Genomic DNA, 16,642 nt, shown 5'->3' on the forward strand with positions numbered 1-16,642 from the left:
GCATTTTTAATTTTTATACCAACCAAAAATCCAGGATCCAGGGATTGGGGGGGGGGGCGGGGCAGTAAAGAGGAAAAGAAAAACAAACAAACAAAAATATCCCCAAGAAACAACGGCAGAAAAGAAAAGAAAAATGTCCTTGAGTGTCACTAGTACAAAGTTAGTGTCCAAGGTGGGTCCCTGTGCAGCGGTTGTGGGAGAGAAAAAGGGGGCAGTGCATGGGGTCCTCCCCCCTCCTCTAACCTTTCGGGTAGACTGAGCCTGCCCCTGCAGGCAAGGAGGGAGGCGAGGCGAGAAATGGGGGCACAGAAGGCTGTAGCAGGGCATGAAAGGAGCAGCCCCCACTCCCCTTATTGCTGTCCATGGTCCTGAATGAGGGAAAGCAGAATCAGAGTGCATTCCCCCCCCCCCCAAAAAAAGGGGGGCGGCAGAGTAAGAGTCAAACGGGACCAGCCCGTAATTCTGTAGGAGATGAAACAGCCCCACCCCACTCAGTACTGGTGTTCTAGGAGGGGCTGCACGGCTGCTGGGCTCTCCTCTTCCTCTCGCTGCCTCTCCCACTCGGCCACAACTGGGGCAGGTTCTGGGGGGCTGCAGTTCCCTCCGGGTGTCGTTGATGCTTCCAGAGGCAAGGGGGGCGTGGAGTCGCTGGTGGCTTCAGGGACTGGTCCTGGGGTAGAGGGCTGAGAGAGGGAGAGAAGAAAGGCGTCCACGTTAGTATATCACATATTTAGAGAAACAGTACTCGATTCGTATTACAAGCCTGCCCAGGACAGATTAAGCCCCTCTGAACTCAATGGGGACGACCTTTGAGTAGACCTGCATAGGATTTCACTTTTCATCTTAAACATCCTTTGGCATAAAAATTATCCAGTAGGAAAGGAGAACGACAGGCTTTGGTATTATTCCATTTTTTGGTTAAACTGGGGTGTGTGTGTTTTTACCCTTTAATACCTTGCCCTGTAAACCAGTACCAAAATTATTATACTTTCTGAGTCTTTACGCCGCTGGGGGGATTTGAATGGAAAGAATACCAGAATTCCAACTGGCCTCAGAAAGGGGCCTGAGCTACAAAGAGTTGGGGAGGGGAGAGGATGCGGCTGTGGTTGGAGCTGGGGGGAGGGAGACAAGGGTTAGGACCCAAGGGATTCATCCAGACACCACAATGCACACTGTCTGCAAATGGCTGGCAAATCCTCCTCCTGACCTTCAAAATACACCCCCCTCCTTGTTGTTTATGGGGGAGGGGGAGTTGGCCTAATAGCTTTCCATTAGCACTAAGAGGATTGCAGAGCTAAGGATGGCACCACGCTGAGCCCAGCCACCTGGCTGGGGTGGGGAAGGAAGAATATCATTGTTTTCTCTCCCTCTCTCTCTCTCCTCTCATTAGCCATAGCCATCATATCTGAGATTAGGTCCTCCCGAACATTCCCCTAAAGCACGAGTGGGGAACCTGCACTGCCCTCCAAGGGTTATTTATTTGTCTTTATGTATGGGCCACTTCCCAGCATAAATTCATCAACGCAGATGTAACTAAATAAAGCTCTAATCGTTTTAATGTTTTGTCACCTTTGCGTCCACAACCCTGAGCTCCTTCGGGAGGGATATAAATCAATTCGATAAACAATGAGCGCACAAAAGCACGAGCAATAAAATCGTTTTGACAAACTCTAAAGCCAATAAAGCCGGCTTCACAAGCTCTAAAGCAATGAAACAACTTCTGCAGGTATACCCCTCGTATTGCATAAAGGATTGGACCACACAACAGGGAAAGCTTAAGACAACAACGTCTTCAGTTGGACGTCCAAACTGTTGGATTCCAACTCCCATGAGTTAAGTGGTCAGCAAGTATGGGGCAGGGAGGGAGCAGATTCCCCACTCTTGAGCTGTAGGCCCCACCCACCAGTTAAGATTGGTACTGGCTGGCAGCACAGAAGAGCAGCTTTTCCTAGGCTGGCGATCCGACTTCAGAATGCTGAATTTGACATTTGACTATTTTATCAAAATATTTTTAAACCATCCTTCCTCTGTTAGATATCAGAGCGGTCTAAAAGAAAAGGCCAGAAACTAAAATACTACACAACTAAAATACTCTTATTGGCAGAGCATTCCACAGGACTAGGTCAATGAGACTAAAGGATTTCTTGCTGTTGTCAAATGAGCCTCACCAATTTGGGGAACAACCAATGATGCTCCTATAGATGATCTCAGTGATTGAGCTGGGATATCCCTGAATACCCTGGGCCTAAGCAGTGTTAGAATCACAGGTATATAAGCTAGGTGCCGAACGGCTTCTTAAACCAGGGTTATGGTTGCCAAAACGGAATGCCTAGTTGCCATTTTTGGGCCAGGTGGCTCAAAAGTCATATTCAGTACAACTTTTTGGTTCTTGAAATTCATTCGGGATAAAATATAAACAGATAAAATTCGACAGGATGTGTTGCTGGTGTGTGAAAACGGCCAAGACCCAAAGACCCCAGGCATGCACCTCCAGATGGTGGAGATGTCTTCACTTGGTCGCAAGTGGCTGATAGCCAGGTGCAAAATGTGCCTGGCAAATTTTGAATGCTGGACTTAAGTGATTGGGGGCTTTGTAAATTAATACAAGGACCTTAAGCCTGGCTCAGCAGCAGATGGGCAGCCCGTGCAGATGTTTTAACAATGGTGTGACATGCTGCTGGCCAGCTGCCTCCTTATCGTAACCAAGCTTTTGCCTGATGGTTCCTGAGATCAAGCAGCAGGTTCTTATCCATGCTTGGATGAATTGGGTGCCATTTTGGATCAAGATGGCGGACTGACCTTTCGAAATGGCACTGATCTTTCAGTTTCTTAGAATTCCCAAAGAACACTGGGTAGATGTTTATAGAACAGGCAGAAGGGACAATGGCTGAAGACCAATTCCATGTTATTTCAGAAACTCGAAAGAACTGGCTGTCCTGCAGAGGGACCAGACTGGCTATTTCCCACCATTTTATCCATTTGTTTATTACTTAATTTTATATCTTTCTGTGCAGCGGTATCCGGGATGGGTCATAACAATGAAAGAAAACACAAAGTGCCTTAGCAGAGATTCCTGCATTGCAGGGAGTTGGGACTAGATGACCCTTGGGTCCCTTCCAACTCTACGAATCCACGAGGCTATTAAAACATCTGCCCTCTTGTGATATGTCAGGGTACAAAGAGGAAGGGAAATACAGTGGTACCTCGGGTTACATACGCTTCAGGTTACATATGCTTCAGGTTACAGACTCCACTAACCCAGAAATATTACCTTGGGTTAAGAACTTTGCTTCAGGATGAGAACAGAAATCATGCAGCAGCAGCAGGAGGCCTCATTAGCTAAAGTGGTGCTTCAGGTTAAGAACACTTTCAGGTTAAGAACGGACCTCTGGAATGAATTAAGTACTTAACCTGAGGTACCACTGTAATTGGGGGGGAGGGTGGGGGGCAGCCCACTGAAATTCAGCTGAAGGGCAAAGCTTTCCTGCTGGCTCTCTGCAGGGCTGTAAAGGCAAGGCAAGTCTATTAAAAATGGATGGAGGTGAGCAGATACACACCTGAGGTTTAGGGCTCCCACCAACACCCGGAGTCCCCAGCGCAGCCACAGCGGGAGATGATAGAGCAGCGTTGTCCTTCGTGCGGGGCGAGGGTGTTCCGGGGGGGACGTCGCTCTCGCTCCCGCCCAGCCCGTTCAGTCCCTTGCGGCTGGGCAGGCTCCATTTGCCACAGAGGCCCTCGTAGGCAAAGGCGGAGTGGGCCCCGAGCCCTGGGCGGAGAGGCAGAGGGGCACGTCCCGGCCCCTCAGCCACAGAAGCCAAGGAGCTGGCGCAGGAAAGCTGGCTTCCCAAGAAGTGCGGACCGGGGGGCCACGACGCAGCCGGCGTAGGTGGGGGCCGTCCTTCGCCCTGGCTCAGCAAGGGGCCTGCCGGCTGGGGCTGGACCAGCCAGCTTTGGCTCGGAGGAAGAGGAAGGCCGGACTCTAGTTCTGCAGAGATAAGAACAGCAACGTGGCCAACACAGCAATGTGACAGGACAAGCCCCAAGGGACGAGCAGCCCTGCCAAGCCTTCTTATTGAAAGGGCATTGGACAAAATTCAGGGAGGATAAGGCTATGAATGGCTATACGTTAAGAAATATGCCTGAACATTGAGCGTGTAAGTTTACGTCTGAAATCAATGGATAGAACAAACATCATTACATGTACTTATGGATAAGTGTTTAATGGTTATATGTTTAAAAACCAATAAAATTTTGTTTTTGTATTAAAAGGCTGTCAGTGGCTTTTAGCTATGTTGGCTGTGTTCTTCTCCATGCTCGAAGACAGTGTCTGCAGTGGGAACAAAGAGAGTGACTTCTCCAGAGTAACTCCCAGTCAACAGAAGCCGTAAGGCACAAAGGAGATCAGGAATAACTAATATGGACATAATATTTGATAAAGAATAGAAGGAACAATTGATGGAAGTTAAAACCTCGCACAGGAAGAAGAAAGGAGAACTTCATTTGCGAATTTACAAATTACTGTATGTGTTAATGCGAACTGAAGTTAATCATTGTGGCTGTAGTTTAAGGGATTTTATCAAGAAACAAAATTTATATTTGGCTATGTAATTGATTTGTATTGGAATTGGTATTGCTATTTCAAATTAATATAATATGGCACATGTTGGATTTTTGTAATTGAAAATTAATAAAAAAAATTAACAAAGAAGAAGAGGAAGAGGAAGAAGAAGACGGTGTCTGCAGGTGCTGGGGGCGGTGGGCGAGTGCTGTTACAGGTTTTCCATCCAGCAGGCTCTCCTTCTGCTGGAATCCCAGCCTTCCTCCTGTTTCCAAAACCTTGTCCTCTCTGACTCCCACTCCTACCCCCATTATGCCCCATTCTTTCACCAAAAGCCATGTCGCATCTGTGTGTGGGGGGGGAGAGTCCTCCTTACCTGCCTGGGGTTGGGCAGTGGTGATGACCGGTTCGGCGGGGTTTGCAGCCCCTGTGCCCACACTGTGAGCGGTGCTCCCTGGAGCCTGAGACCCGTGCACAGTGGGATTATTGCTGAGGGAGGAAGAGCCACCACCGCAGTCCGAATCCTCAATGTTCCCTCCACTATTGCAACCAGCCCCACAGCCTTTCTGCAATCTGTGAAACAGAGGAGGAAATTGGGACAGGTGTTGAGCAGGTGGGGGTGCAAGCAAAGGGAATAGCCGTGCTGGTTACTGCCCACCCTGTCCTTCTAGTTGCTAAGAACCGCCCCCCCCCAACCTTGAATTTTATTTATTGATTGTATTTATTCTTGCCTTAGCCCTGCTATCTTTGGAAATAGGCTCCACCCTGCACCACAGAGAACTAGTAGGCTTCTTCCTGAGTGCCACATGGTCAGCTCAACAATGGAAGAGCAAGACTAAAAAACCCTAAACATATGGGAAAATAATACGTGGGATACAGCAATGTTTGAGGGTCTCGCCAGACACAGGAGGGCAATTACAGTAAAGGCATAACGAAAAGAGGTACCTTCCAAGAAACGTGGACCCCCTTTTTAAACTATGTTAATGGCCAAAATCAAGACTTTGTTATACCAACTGCTCCATCTGTGCAGTGGAGAGGTTATGTTAAGTAATATGTCTGAGCACTGAAGGTGTAAGATTCTGTCCAAAGTCAATGGATGGAACAAACACCATCAGATGTATTGCTGAATGTTTGAAGGTTCTTGTATTTGCTTTAAAACCAGAAACAAATTTTTAAATTTAAAAAAAAAATATGCATTTATATTCCACCTTCTTCTCCAAGGAGCTCAAGGTGGTGAACAGGGTTCTCCTGCTCCTCACTTAACCCAAACAACAACCCTGTGAGGCAGGTTAGGCTGAGACACAGTGACTGGCCCAAGGTCACCCCGTGAGCTTCATGGCTGAGTGGAACCTGCAAACCCCCAGAAGTTGCTGACCTCCAACTCCCATCAGCCCTAGTCACTAGGATTTGGGAGAGCCACAGTATCCCCCATCCCAGCCACAGGGAAACATGGAGCCTCCTGCAACACAAGGGAGAGCCTCACCTCTCCCAGCTTCGTATGAACCAAGCGGAGATATTGTGCAAGCTGATGGGGCCTCCCCACAGCGAGCGCAGCTGCTGGTGGCTGCCGGCGTACGAAGTGGTCAGGGGAGAGACGTAGATGGGGTATCCGATGGGCTGGTCGCAGGAGGAGTTGATCATGTTGCGCAGGGCCTGCTTGGCGTTCTGGATGCTGCCGCGCTCGGGGTTCCGGTTCCGGAGAAACACCAGCTCCTGCTGCTGCCCGGCCCACAGACCCCGCACACATTCCCGGTTCACCTGGAACAGAAGGAGGGAGGAAAGCGTTGCTCCGCAAGAAGCACACAGCACAAGTTTCCAGCTTTGGGAGCGGGAGCTGGGTGCAGGATGGAGTCGAAGGGGCATCCACCAAAAGCCGAAAATTAGCTCCTCAACATTCTCTTCTTTGCACAGTTTCACCTTCTGAACCCGGAATCTCTGCACAAGTCCCAGGAGAACCCATGCCAATGGTAGAAGTTCTGGCCACTGCCTGAGCAATGGATGTGGGTGCGCTGCAACTGCTTGGCCCTGCTGCCCCTGCTGGTTCAGTCAGTGACACACCCAGCTGCTCTTCTGGTCGGGATCCAGGCAGGTCTGTCTCCCCAGAGATGCCTCTTCCTGCAAAAGGCACCTCTGGGCATGCCAGGCATGCAAGCTCAGGCTAGCACCACGCTTGCAGGTAATCCAGACAGAGGCTCAAAGACGAGTGGGGATGAGCAACACTTCCAGGCTCTCTCGCTTGCAAGCCTCCTCACACCGCCCAAAGCATTGTAGGAAAACCCTTTTGAGGTCATTTTAACAGCTATTCTAGGGTGGGTGCATGGGTACACACACAAGGCTGCACCCCTGCTTGTTCTACTTGCCAACCCCACCCCTAAATATCCCACGGTATGAAGATACTTTACTCAAACCTCTGCCATTGTTTAAAACCACAATTTTCTTCTCCCCAGCCAAGCTTTACTCTAACTTCTACTGTTGTTTTTCCCATCAGTGTTCCTCCCTTTTCACTCCCATGCCATGCCCACTAGTGTTGTGCAACTGCCGGCCTTCTCTGTTGCTCCCCTACCAAACCCTGACTTCATGAAAATGCAGTATTGTGATGTGGCGAGGCACTACAAATCCTCCAACAAGGACTGCATGACGACAACCTTATATTTTTATGTATACAGAAAGATATAGGCAGTTTTGGGTGAGATGTTAACCGAGGCTAGGGTGTTCTTCTGTAAAAAGGTGCAAGGTGGACAGGACAACTATTGCCAGCCCAACTAAAATGCTGGAAGGGGACTCAACAGAAAGCTTCCACAAGTCAGCAAAACCCTGATGGTGAAAATGATGCAAACTATAAGGACTGACTTTCCCAGCCTGCTGCCCTTAAGATGTTTCGGACCACAACTTCCCTCAGCCTCAGCCAGCGTGGTCGGTGGTCAGGGAAGGTGGGAGCCGGAGTCCAACAACATTTGGAGGGCACCAAGTTGAGGAAGGCTGCTATGAAGTTTCTTTTTAGGAGCTGGAGAAACCAGGTGAGTCCGCTGCATGAAGCCAAGCGCACTGGTCTTTGTTTCCCAGTGTGGATGCTTCAGGCTCTGCTTGCCCTGAACAATGCTAAGGTGGGCAATCTTTTCTCGCTACCTGAGTCCTCACACTTTCCTGCCCACAGAGCTCAGCTTCTCCCCCACTCCCATGAAAGTGGACAATCCATCCATCTCCCACAATCTCGGCCTTTTGCCCACCTTGATGACCCGGAATCCGAGGTAGCGCTTGTTGAGCATGATAATCTTGTACTCGTCGCTGGCGTCGTCCATCACGTGGCGCAGGGCCAGCAGGGCGGGTGTGTTGGTGAGGATTGCACTGCGCCAAGCGGGGTCGCCCTCGTGCGAGATCACCATCTTCTCCTCGTTCGACCGTATGGCGTCGTACAACACGGCTGGGTCGTCGTACTCATCCGGGGAGGTGAAATGGTCCTTGAAGAGGAGGAGAGGCAATGCTGTATTGCAAGGGGCGAGACAGGGAAGGAGCACCCCTGGCTCTGAGACTTCTTCCCCTGGGGGTTCCCTTGGGGGTTCCCCAGCTGGGTTCTCCCACCACTCCCCTGCCTCCAGCCAGTCCATGACACAGTCTGGCTCTCTATGGCAGCTTCCGATGCTCCTACTTAATTACGTGGGTGGGGCAAAGGCACACCTGGTGTAGCTTGAGTGACATGCGCACTCCGGGTGCCACCACGTGATGCAGCAGGTCCATGTCAGCAAAGACCCACTCATCGCGGGGTGATGTGATTCGGAAGTCCCCCTTGAACAGTGCATGCAGGCCGTACAGGAAGGGCTCCAGGCTGCAGAGAAAGAAGGAGGGAGGGAGGAAGGGAGGAATCATGGAATTGCAGAGTTGGAAGGGACTGGGGAAACCCAGTCAGATGGGTGGGGTACAAATAACAAAAATTATTATTTTCCAGTCCAACCCCCTGCAATGTAGGAATTGTTTTGCTCAATGTGGGGCTCGAACCTACGACCCCAAAATTAAGAGGCTTATGCCATGATTAAGATTAAAAGCTTTAGATTAAGAGACTGAGCTATGTTGTTCAGGCAGGCCACACAAGCAGGAGTCTTTAGCAGTTGTTCCCTATATGGTCGCACCTTGGAAGTCGAACGGAATCTGTTCTGCAAGTCCGTTTGACTTCCAAAACATTTGGAGACCAAAGTGTGGGTTCTGATTGGCTGCAGGAAACTCCTGCAGCCAATCGGAAGCTGCAGAACCCCCGTTGGACGTTCAGGTTCCAAAGAACGTTCACAAACTGAAACAAGTCACTTCTGGGTTTGTGGCGTTCGGGAGCCAAAGCGTTTGAGTACCAAGGTGTCTGGGATCCGAGGTACCACTGTATCCTCATCACCATCATCATTATACAAACTGATATGCTGCCTCGCTAGGCAAACAATAATATAAACCCATGTGGCAAAGCATTCCAATCAAACCTACTCTGGGGTTCTTAACACAGAGGGTGGGGAGGAGGCATTTCTGGGGCTGGTCTCACCTGGCTGACATGCTGTGGGAGGCAGTGCCCAAGGCCCGGCGCCCCAGGATGCAGAGCCCAAAGCACAGGGTGACCAGAGGGGAGTTCCACTCCCGGTCCACTGGCTGCAAAGAAAGAAAGAAAAGACACACAGAGGCATGGGAGGCAGAACGGGGCCCATGCACAGAAACTGCATTTGTAAGGGCTGGAGTCAGATGCAGGTCAGCACGAAGAAGCAGAGTTGGGGTTGTCAGTGAAGGTAACTCTTTATTCAAGGAAACGGCATGCAGCTCAGAAACACTTCTTGCCCTTATAGAGCAGCTGCCAAGACTGAAGGTCTCAACCTTCCACCCCTTTGAAGGCTCCTCCTCTCCCAGTTGTTTCCCAAGCAGTCACAAACTGTGTCTGCACACATCTGGTCTCCGTTTTGACCTCCTCATTATGCTGCTTGTTCTTGGAGACCAGGGTGGAGGACAGCTTGTTGCAGCAGGAGAGGGAGACTTAGATGGGCAGCATTTAAAATAATAAAGTTATTGTTACTAATTATTCCATCTCAGGAAGACTCTGAGCAGCCCACATACATTGGGGGTTTGGGAAGACTTCCAGGAGAACCAGGTGGAACGCCAGGCACCTCCTTTTTCCAGAGAGGGAGCAACCATTTCTCTCCTACAACAGCCCATGACTCACCTTCTCCCTGCGGCTAGCACAGTACTGGATCCAGTCGAGGTAGATGTTGCAGAAGGAAGCCAGGGTGATGCCTGCCATGCGGTGATCGTAATCCTCGTCTATGTTGAGGTTGAAGGTGGGGTCGCTGTCTGCGTAGTTCAGAGAGGTACAGGGGCGGAGGGCCTCCTGGATCCCCTCATTGCCCAGCCACTCCTCAAGCTTTGGAGAGCCAGTCACATAGTAGATGATGCTCTGCCAAAGGGAAGGTGGAGGTGATCACAAAGGATGGAAGGGGAGGGGTGTCTGCATGCCACAAGACTTTCTGTGACTGTTTCTCTAAACCAGGGTTTCCCAAACTTGGCCCTCTCTCCAGATGTTCTGGGACTACAACTCCCATCATCCCTAGCTAGCAGGACCAGTGGTCAAGGATGATGGGAACTGTAGTTCCAAAACAGATAGAGACCTAAGTTTGGGAAACCCTGCTCCAAACTTCTGTTTTATTTATGAATCGATTCCAATGAACCAACAATAAAAACATCAACAAAAAACAATATTAGACTGGGAGAAAAACCTCAATTTAAAAGGCTTGCTGGAAAAGGAAAGTCTTCAAGAGGCACCAGAAAGTTAACAGAGGCGGCATCTGTCTGATACAGGGATGGGGGGAAAGTTCTACATTAAAGGCCTCATTCCTAAGACCAAAGTGACTGTATGAAGCTCATGCCTGTTGGCTTGTTAGGCGGAGATTTCACTGTTCAAATGCAACCGGAAAAGGGGACCCCCTAATACCAACCAATTCCTTTGGGAATTCTGTATGGTAAATATCAGATATGCATTGTTTCCAGGGCTCCCCCCGGAACTCATTTCCAGCACTTCTCAGGCGGGCGCCATTGCCATTCTAAAAGAATGAGGGAGATGTTCCTAGTGAGTATCGGCACCTCTTTTTCTAGAAAAACAGCACTGACCAACTCTGTTGCTTTTCCGGTGCCTGCTGAAGGCACCAACCTCTTTCAACCAACCTTTTCATTTTTAGAAAAATAAAACTATTGTGACGTAACAACCATTACTAACAACCCAGAAGTGCAGTAGTACAGATCTCCCCTCTTGGGCAACGAGGTTCACCTTGACGTAGTAAGTGATGAGGATCTTCCGAAGATCAAAGACCTGGAGCATGGAGGCGGCATTGTTGTCGCTGATGCTGTAGCCCTCCAGGACGTACTTGGTGGCAGCCACCTCCCAGGCCAGCCAACGCTGCCCAAAGGCTGCGTTGAAGCTCAGCATGCGCGGCAGGTGGCCCGGCTCGCAGCAGCAGCAGCCCTCGTCCTCTTCCACCCCCTCCGTGATGGCTTCCACCTCTCGCTGCTGGCAGTAGGTACCTGGAAAAGAAAGGGCAGCCTGCACGTCAGTCTGTGGCAGCAGGCACTGACCTCTCTGTGGCCCATGGGCCATAGTCACCTTGACAGCAGGAGATCTGAGCCCACACTTAAACAAGAACACAGAGATCCTTGCAGATAAGTTGAGGAGAAGGGCTACTGCCCCCTCCTTGCTCATGAAATAGCCAATCTAATGCCTAGGGAGGGGGATCACTGGTGACTCGCATCACAGCACAGCACAGAGGGTTCTAAACCTTTCAACAACAGTCTCTTAATTTTGTTTGCCTGCGCCGCTGCCATCAAAATTGATGGGGTTGGATGATTCCACCTCTGGGCTGGCGTGTTGCCTACCTCCAGCCTACAGGCTAGATGCAAGGATGGAGCTCAGTGGCAACTCTGGTATCTCCACTTAAAAAAGAACCAGGAGGCAGGGGATGGGAAAAAGCCCTTTCTCTGCTGCGACCCGCTGCTAGTTAGTGACAGTATTTTAACTGTTCTTAAATCTGAATCTTAGGATTGTTGTAACCCACCCTGGGACCTGCTGGAAGGTGGGTAATAAATTTTAATAATAATAATAATAATAATAATAATAATAATAATAATAATAGAATCATAGAAACACAGAGTTGGAAGGAACACCAAGGGTCATCTAGTCCAACTCCCTGCAATGCAGGAATCTCAGCTAAAGCATCCATGACAGATGGCCGTCCAACCTCTGCATAAAAACCTCCAAAGAAGGAGAGTCCATAACCTCCTGAGGGTAACTGTTCCACTGTCGAACAACCGCCATAACAACAACAACAACAACAACGGCCAGCCTTCCACACCCTAGTTACCTACAGGTGTTTTGGACCTCAACTCCCATTATCCTTGACCACTGGCCAAGCTGGCTAGGGCTGATGGGATTTGCAGTCCAAAACATCTGGATGGCACCAGGTTGCAGAAGGCTGCAGTAGGCAATACTGGAAGGCTGAATGGGCAAATCAAGTCTGACTTGATATAAAGAAGCTTCCTATGCCCAGATTTCAAAGGCCAAAATGTCCCAGGTTCAATTCCCAGCATCTCCTGGCAAGGCTGGGAAAGACCATTACTGAAACCTGGTGTGTGTGTGTGTGACAATATGGACCAGGGACAGCCCATGTGTAGAGACCCAGATGTTGGGCGTCCATCTCCCATCAGCTCCAGCCAGTGTAGCCAACCACCAGGGAAGGTGGAAGCTGTAATCCAGTCTTCTGGGGCCCTCCAAATGTTTTGGATTACATTTCCCATCGGATCCCACAAACAGCCCCAGGAGCAGTCTTCTGTCCCAGGAAGATTCAGCAGGAAGATCATGGGCTTCCCCATCGCTTTGGCCTCCCTGCTGACTTACCGCGAAACTCGAGGCCCCGCAGCTGGAAGGTCACCAAGCCGTTGCCAATCTCGATGAGGTGCACGAGGGCGTTCAGGTAGTCCGAGGCCAGGATGAAACAGTCCCCTGTGGTGTAGTTGCCCCAGCGCCCCAGGATCAGGTCCCCGCAGAGTGTGTGCTGCAAGGAGCGTGTCAGGTGCTCGTAGAAGATGGAGTTCAGGTTGTTGTCATCGGCGCCTGCGAATCGGGGCAAACCGCATGAGCACAAATACGTAGCAAAAGCACAGGGGAGGCAGAGAGGAGCAGCCTTCCAGATGTTGGATTCCCAACTCTACCCTCATCATTCGGGACCCAGAAGGGCTTCCCTCCACAACAGGCAGGCTAGTGATTTGGGCAAAGGAGGGGAGGGGGTTTTCTTTGCCCGCAGTGCATGACTGCTGCTGGCTTCCATGGCAGCTCAAGTGTTGCAGCGCCTGCTTTGCACCCAAGAAACTCCCAGAAAGCTTCTCCATTTAAATGAATCAGCTGATGAGAACTTATCTCCGCCGAAGACCACAAGGAGCCACTGCCAGCCAGTGTCACTGGGCTGACGGTCAAAGACCCTGACTCAGTGTAAGGCAGTCTCCTGCTTTCAGGGATAGGGACTGCAGCTCAGAGATAGAGCCCCTGCTTTGTGGGCAAAGGGCTGCAGGATCAGCCCCTGCCATCTGACGCAGCAGGACTAGGGAAGGTTCCCTCTCACACCCTGGAGAGCTGCTGCCAGCCAGAATCAGCAATACTGGGCTAGACAGAAAATTAGTCTGACAGGATGTAAGTCAGCTTACTATGTGCCCTTATGACTACCTTGTAGCATTCACACTCCATTTAAGCAGCGCACTGGCTCTTTTATCGACCGTACTGCGCTTTAGCCTGGGAAGTGCCTATGTTTATAAGCAGAGGCAGAGACACCAGGCATAGCGGATGGGTCCTGTTCTTGCAGCAAGGAACTGTAGCCAAGGGACAGGTGACTTGTGGAAAAAGCATTAATCACCTCCCATCATTATGCCTATCAAATTCAAACTCCCTCTGTGGCTGCACTAAAGTTACATCTAATATGGCCTTTAGTCTTTCGAGCCGGCAATGTCTGGATATGAAACAGCACTTATTAGTCAGACCCACAGAAGGCTGTGGGATTTCCTTTACAGGAAAACATGCTTAAGATTGCACGGCAAAATTATTTTAAATGTGCGGCTTTATATAGAAAGGTGGACGGAGAGCTGGAAAACAGCCACAGAACTAAAGCAGAAGATTTACTCTTATGGTACAGTGGCTTTTTTAGACCAGGTTGACATAAGAAATGGACTAGGAGTTCTGTGCCAATCCCTGACCTGCTGTCAGCCTCAAGCTCTCCAGTAGGGGGCCACCCCTGGAAACACACCTGGGTTGCGGTCAAGCTGCGTGGCCAGTCGGGTGTTGGAATGGTCAACTCTCTTGGTGCTGAGAAGAAAGGAGAGAGATTAGACAAGGGGGGGAGCAACCTGTGGTCCTCAGCCTAACTTAGAAATGTCTTTGCAAGTAATCAGTTCGGACCTTCTGAGTTTTCCCACAGCAGCCCCTGGGACAGGGAGGGAGACAAAAGGGGGCAGATCACCCACTTCTGGCTCTGGCCTGCCCACCCCTGGATCCAGTCCCACCCACAATCAGCAGGAATGTGGTCCTGGCCAAGAGTATGGACCCTGTGATCCAGTGAGGAAGGGCTGTAGCTCAATGCCGGAGGAATCCCTTTGCAAGCAGGAGGTTCTGGGTTGCGTCCCTGGCATCTCCAGGTAGGGCTGGGAATTGTCTCCTACTTGAAACTCTAAACAGACAGAGCCACTGCCAGTTTCCCAAACTTGGGTCTCCAGTGGCTGTTGGGACTACAACTCCCATCATCCCTAGCTAGCAGGACCAGTGGTCAGGGATGATGGGAATTGTAGTCCCCAAACAGCTGGAGACTGCTTGGTGTAGACCAAGAGTGGAGAACCTGGACTACAACTCCCATGGGCCCCGGCCAGCATGGCCAGTGATGAGGGATGATGGGAGTTCCCCACCCCTGGGGTAGACAATGCTGGGCTAGATGGACCAAAGAGCTGTCTCCATACAAGACAACGTTTACGTCCCTATTGTAGAAAGCTCACTCCGGAGTCATTTTGAACTCACAGCTGTCCATGGAGGCGCAGCTCAATTCTGCATCCAGGGAAGTTGTCTATATCAGCTCCATCTGGTACGCAGACTGAGACTCTACCTGCCCATGGATTGTCTCGCCAGAGTGGTACATGCTCTGATTATCTCCCACTTGGACTACTGCAATGTGCTCTATGTGGGGCTACCTTTGAAGGTGACCTGGAAACTACAACTAATACAGAATGCGGCAGCTAGACTGGTGACTCGGAGCGGCCGCCGAGACCACATAACACCGGTCTTGAAAGACCTACATTGGCTCCCAGTACGTTTCCGAGCACAATTCAAAGTGTTGGTGCTGACCTTTAAAGCCCTAAATGGCCTTGGCCCAGTATACTTGAAGGAGCATCTCCACCCCCATCGTTCTGCCCGGACACTGAGGTCCAGAGCTCACTGTGAGAAGCGAAGTTACAGGGAACCAGGCAGAGGGCCTTCTCGGTAGTGGCGCCCGCCCTGTGGAACGCCCTTCCATCAGATGTCAAAGAAATAAACAACTATCTGAATTTTAGAAGACATCTGAAAGCAGCCCTGCTTAGAGAAGTTTCCAATATTTTATTAATTATTGTATTTTGCTGGAAGCTGCCCAGAGTGGCTGGGGAAACCCATTATTATCATTATAATATTATTATTATTATTATTATCATTACTATTAGCGGCTGAGTGGCAAGGGAGATTGGCTCCAGGGTCTCCCTGCAACATGCTCGGCACTCACTTGTAGTCGCGCTCCCAAAACTTGACGGGGCGAGCGTAGGACATGATGAAGACGGCGCTGCCCAGCAGCGGGTTGAGAGGGGTGGAGAACAGAGCAGATAGGACAGCCTGGACAAACAGCATTGCAGAGTCTGGACAGGCAGGCAGCAGTCAAGGAAACGTCAGCATCAAGTTCAAAAAGGACAAAGTCAAATACCCGGCTACTCTTGCTGCTGGTTCAGTGTCCAATGTCAGCACACCCCAGGTGCTGAAAGTTACAGCCAGCCACCTGCTCTCTGTCTGCAGCATTCACCAAAACAAGGTGCTGTAGGAGTGCGAGTGATGCACTGGGATCTGGGAGACCAGGGTTCACACCCACACTCAGCCAGGAAGCTCAATGGGCAACCTTGGGCCAGTCACTGCATCTCTCGGCCTAACCTACATCACAGAGCTGCTTTGGGGATCAAACAGAGAGGCAGAGAACCATGCTGAACTCCTTGAAGGAAAGTTGGGGGTACAGATAACAGGAAACAAGTAAAAATGTTGACCATGGCTGCTCTGATTCAAGCTACTGAGTCACTGACGAATTGAATCTTCCTAGAAGCAGCTTATGCTGCCCACCAGAACATCATGTGGCAGTGAATCCCACTGGTTAAATGTGCAGTCCTGAGTCTGCTGCCACTCCTGTTGGATGACAGGGGTTGTGTTGAGAGCGGAGGACAGAAATGGAGTAGGGGGAATTATTTCCGTTTGCATCACTCATCATTTGTAAAACACTCAAGCGTTCCTCCGCCAAGTAAATTTCATGAAATGAATTGACTATTACTGAGGAAAACTCTGAACGCGCTGCCTTCCACCTCCACCCCTTGGCTGCCGCAATAGGAAAAGGATACGAGGTACGGCGAACGGCTGAGCGAAGGCGTGGAAAGCAGAGCCCCACGTGATCTGCCAGGGGGCGATGTAGGTGAGCACAAACCGGAGCTTGTATAAGAGGTCCCACAGCTGGAGAGGGGATGGGGTGCGGGAAAAGAAGAACAGAGAAGTTTACCCACAGGGAGCTCAGTCCAGTAGTAGAGACTAGTGGATCAGAGAGGAGAGGGAGCAGCCTGGGATGGCTAAAGGATAGGCCCCACCTGAATTTGATAAAGGAAAAATTGCCCATCAGAAGTCTTGGGTCACCTTCCCTATTCCCAATGGGTTGGTCCACAATCTGTGGAGTCCCTGCCTGTCCTCCTCCCCTGCCCCTCCTCTTTGACCTGCACCAGACACTCCTCGTCAAAGACTGCGCTGCATGCCACTTTCCAACTCCTTCC

General features: G+C 50.4%; 1 protein-coding gene across 1 annotated transcript in view; it reads right to left on the reverse strand.

Annotated features, from left to right (window-relative positions):
- Positions 1 to 404: 404 nt before the first annotated feature.
- Positions 405 to 16,642, reverse strand: part of PCNX3 (pecanex 3) — a 46,186-nt gene continuing 29,948 nt past the window's right edge. The window contains exons 23-35 of the mRNA XM_083478410.1: positions 16,223 to 16,331; positions 15,352 to 15,481; positions 13,858 to 13,916; positions 12,462 to 12,677; positions 10,842 to 11,095; positions 9,744 to 9,974; positions 9,078 to 9,181; positions 8,234 to 8,381; positions 7,786 to 8,016; positions 6,042 to 6,316; positions 4,935 to 5,131; positions 3,558 to 3,985; positions 405 to 683 (exon numbers count right to left, since the gene is read on the reverse strand). Coding sequence (XP_083334536.1) covers positions 492 to 683; positions 3,558 to 3,985; positions 4,935 to 5,131; positions 6,042 to 6,316; positions 7,786 to 8,016; positions 8,234 to 8,381; positions 9,078 to 9,181; positions 9,744 to 9,974; positions 10,842 to 11,095; positions 12,462 to 12,677; positions 13,858 to 13,916; positions 15,352 to 15,481; positions 16,223 to 16,331 — 2,574 coding nt within the window. The 3' untranslated portion in view covers positions 405 to 491. The remainder of the gene's footprint in view (positions 684 to 3,557; positions 3,986 to 4,934; positions 5,132 to 6,041; positions 6,317 to 7,785; positions 8,017 to 8,233; positions 8,382 to 9,077; positions 9,182 to 9,743; positions 9,975 to 10,841; positions 11,096 to 12,461; positions 12,678 to 13,857; positions 13,917 to 15,351; positions 15,482 to 16,222; positions 16,332 to 16,642) is intronic.

The sequence above is a fragment of the Podarcis liolepis genome (genome assembly GCF_965112155.1).
Source record: "Podarcis liolepis genome assembly, chromosome: 15".
NCBI classification, from domain to species: domain Eukaryota; kingdom Metazoa; phylum Chordata; class Lepidosauria; order Squamata; family Lacertidae; genus Podarcis; species Podarcis liolepis.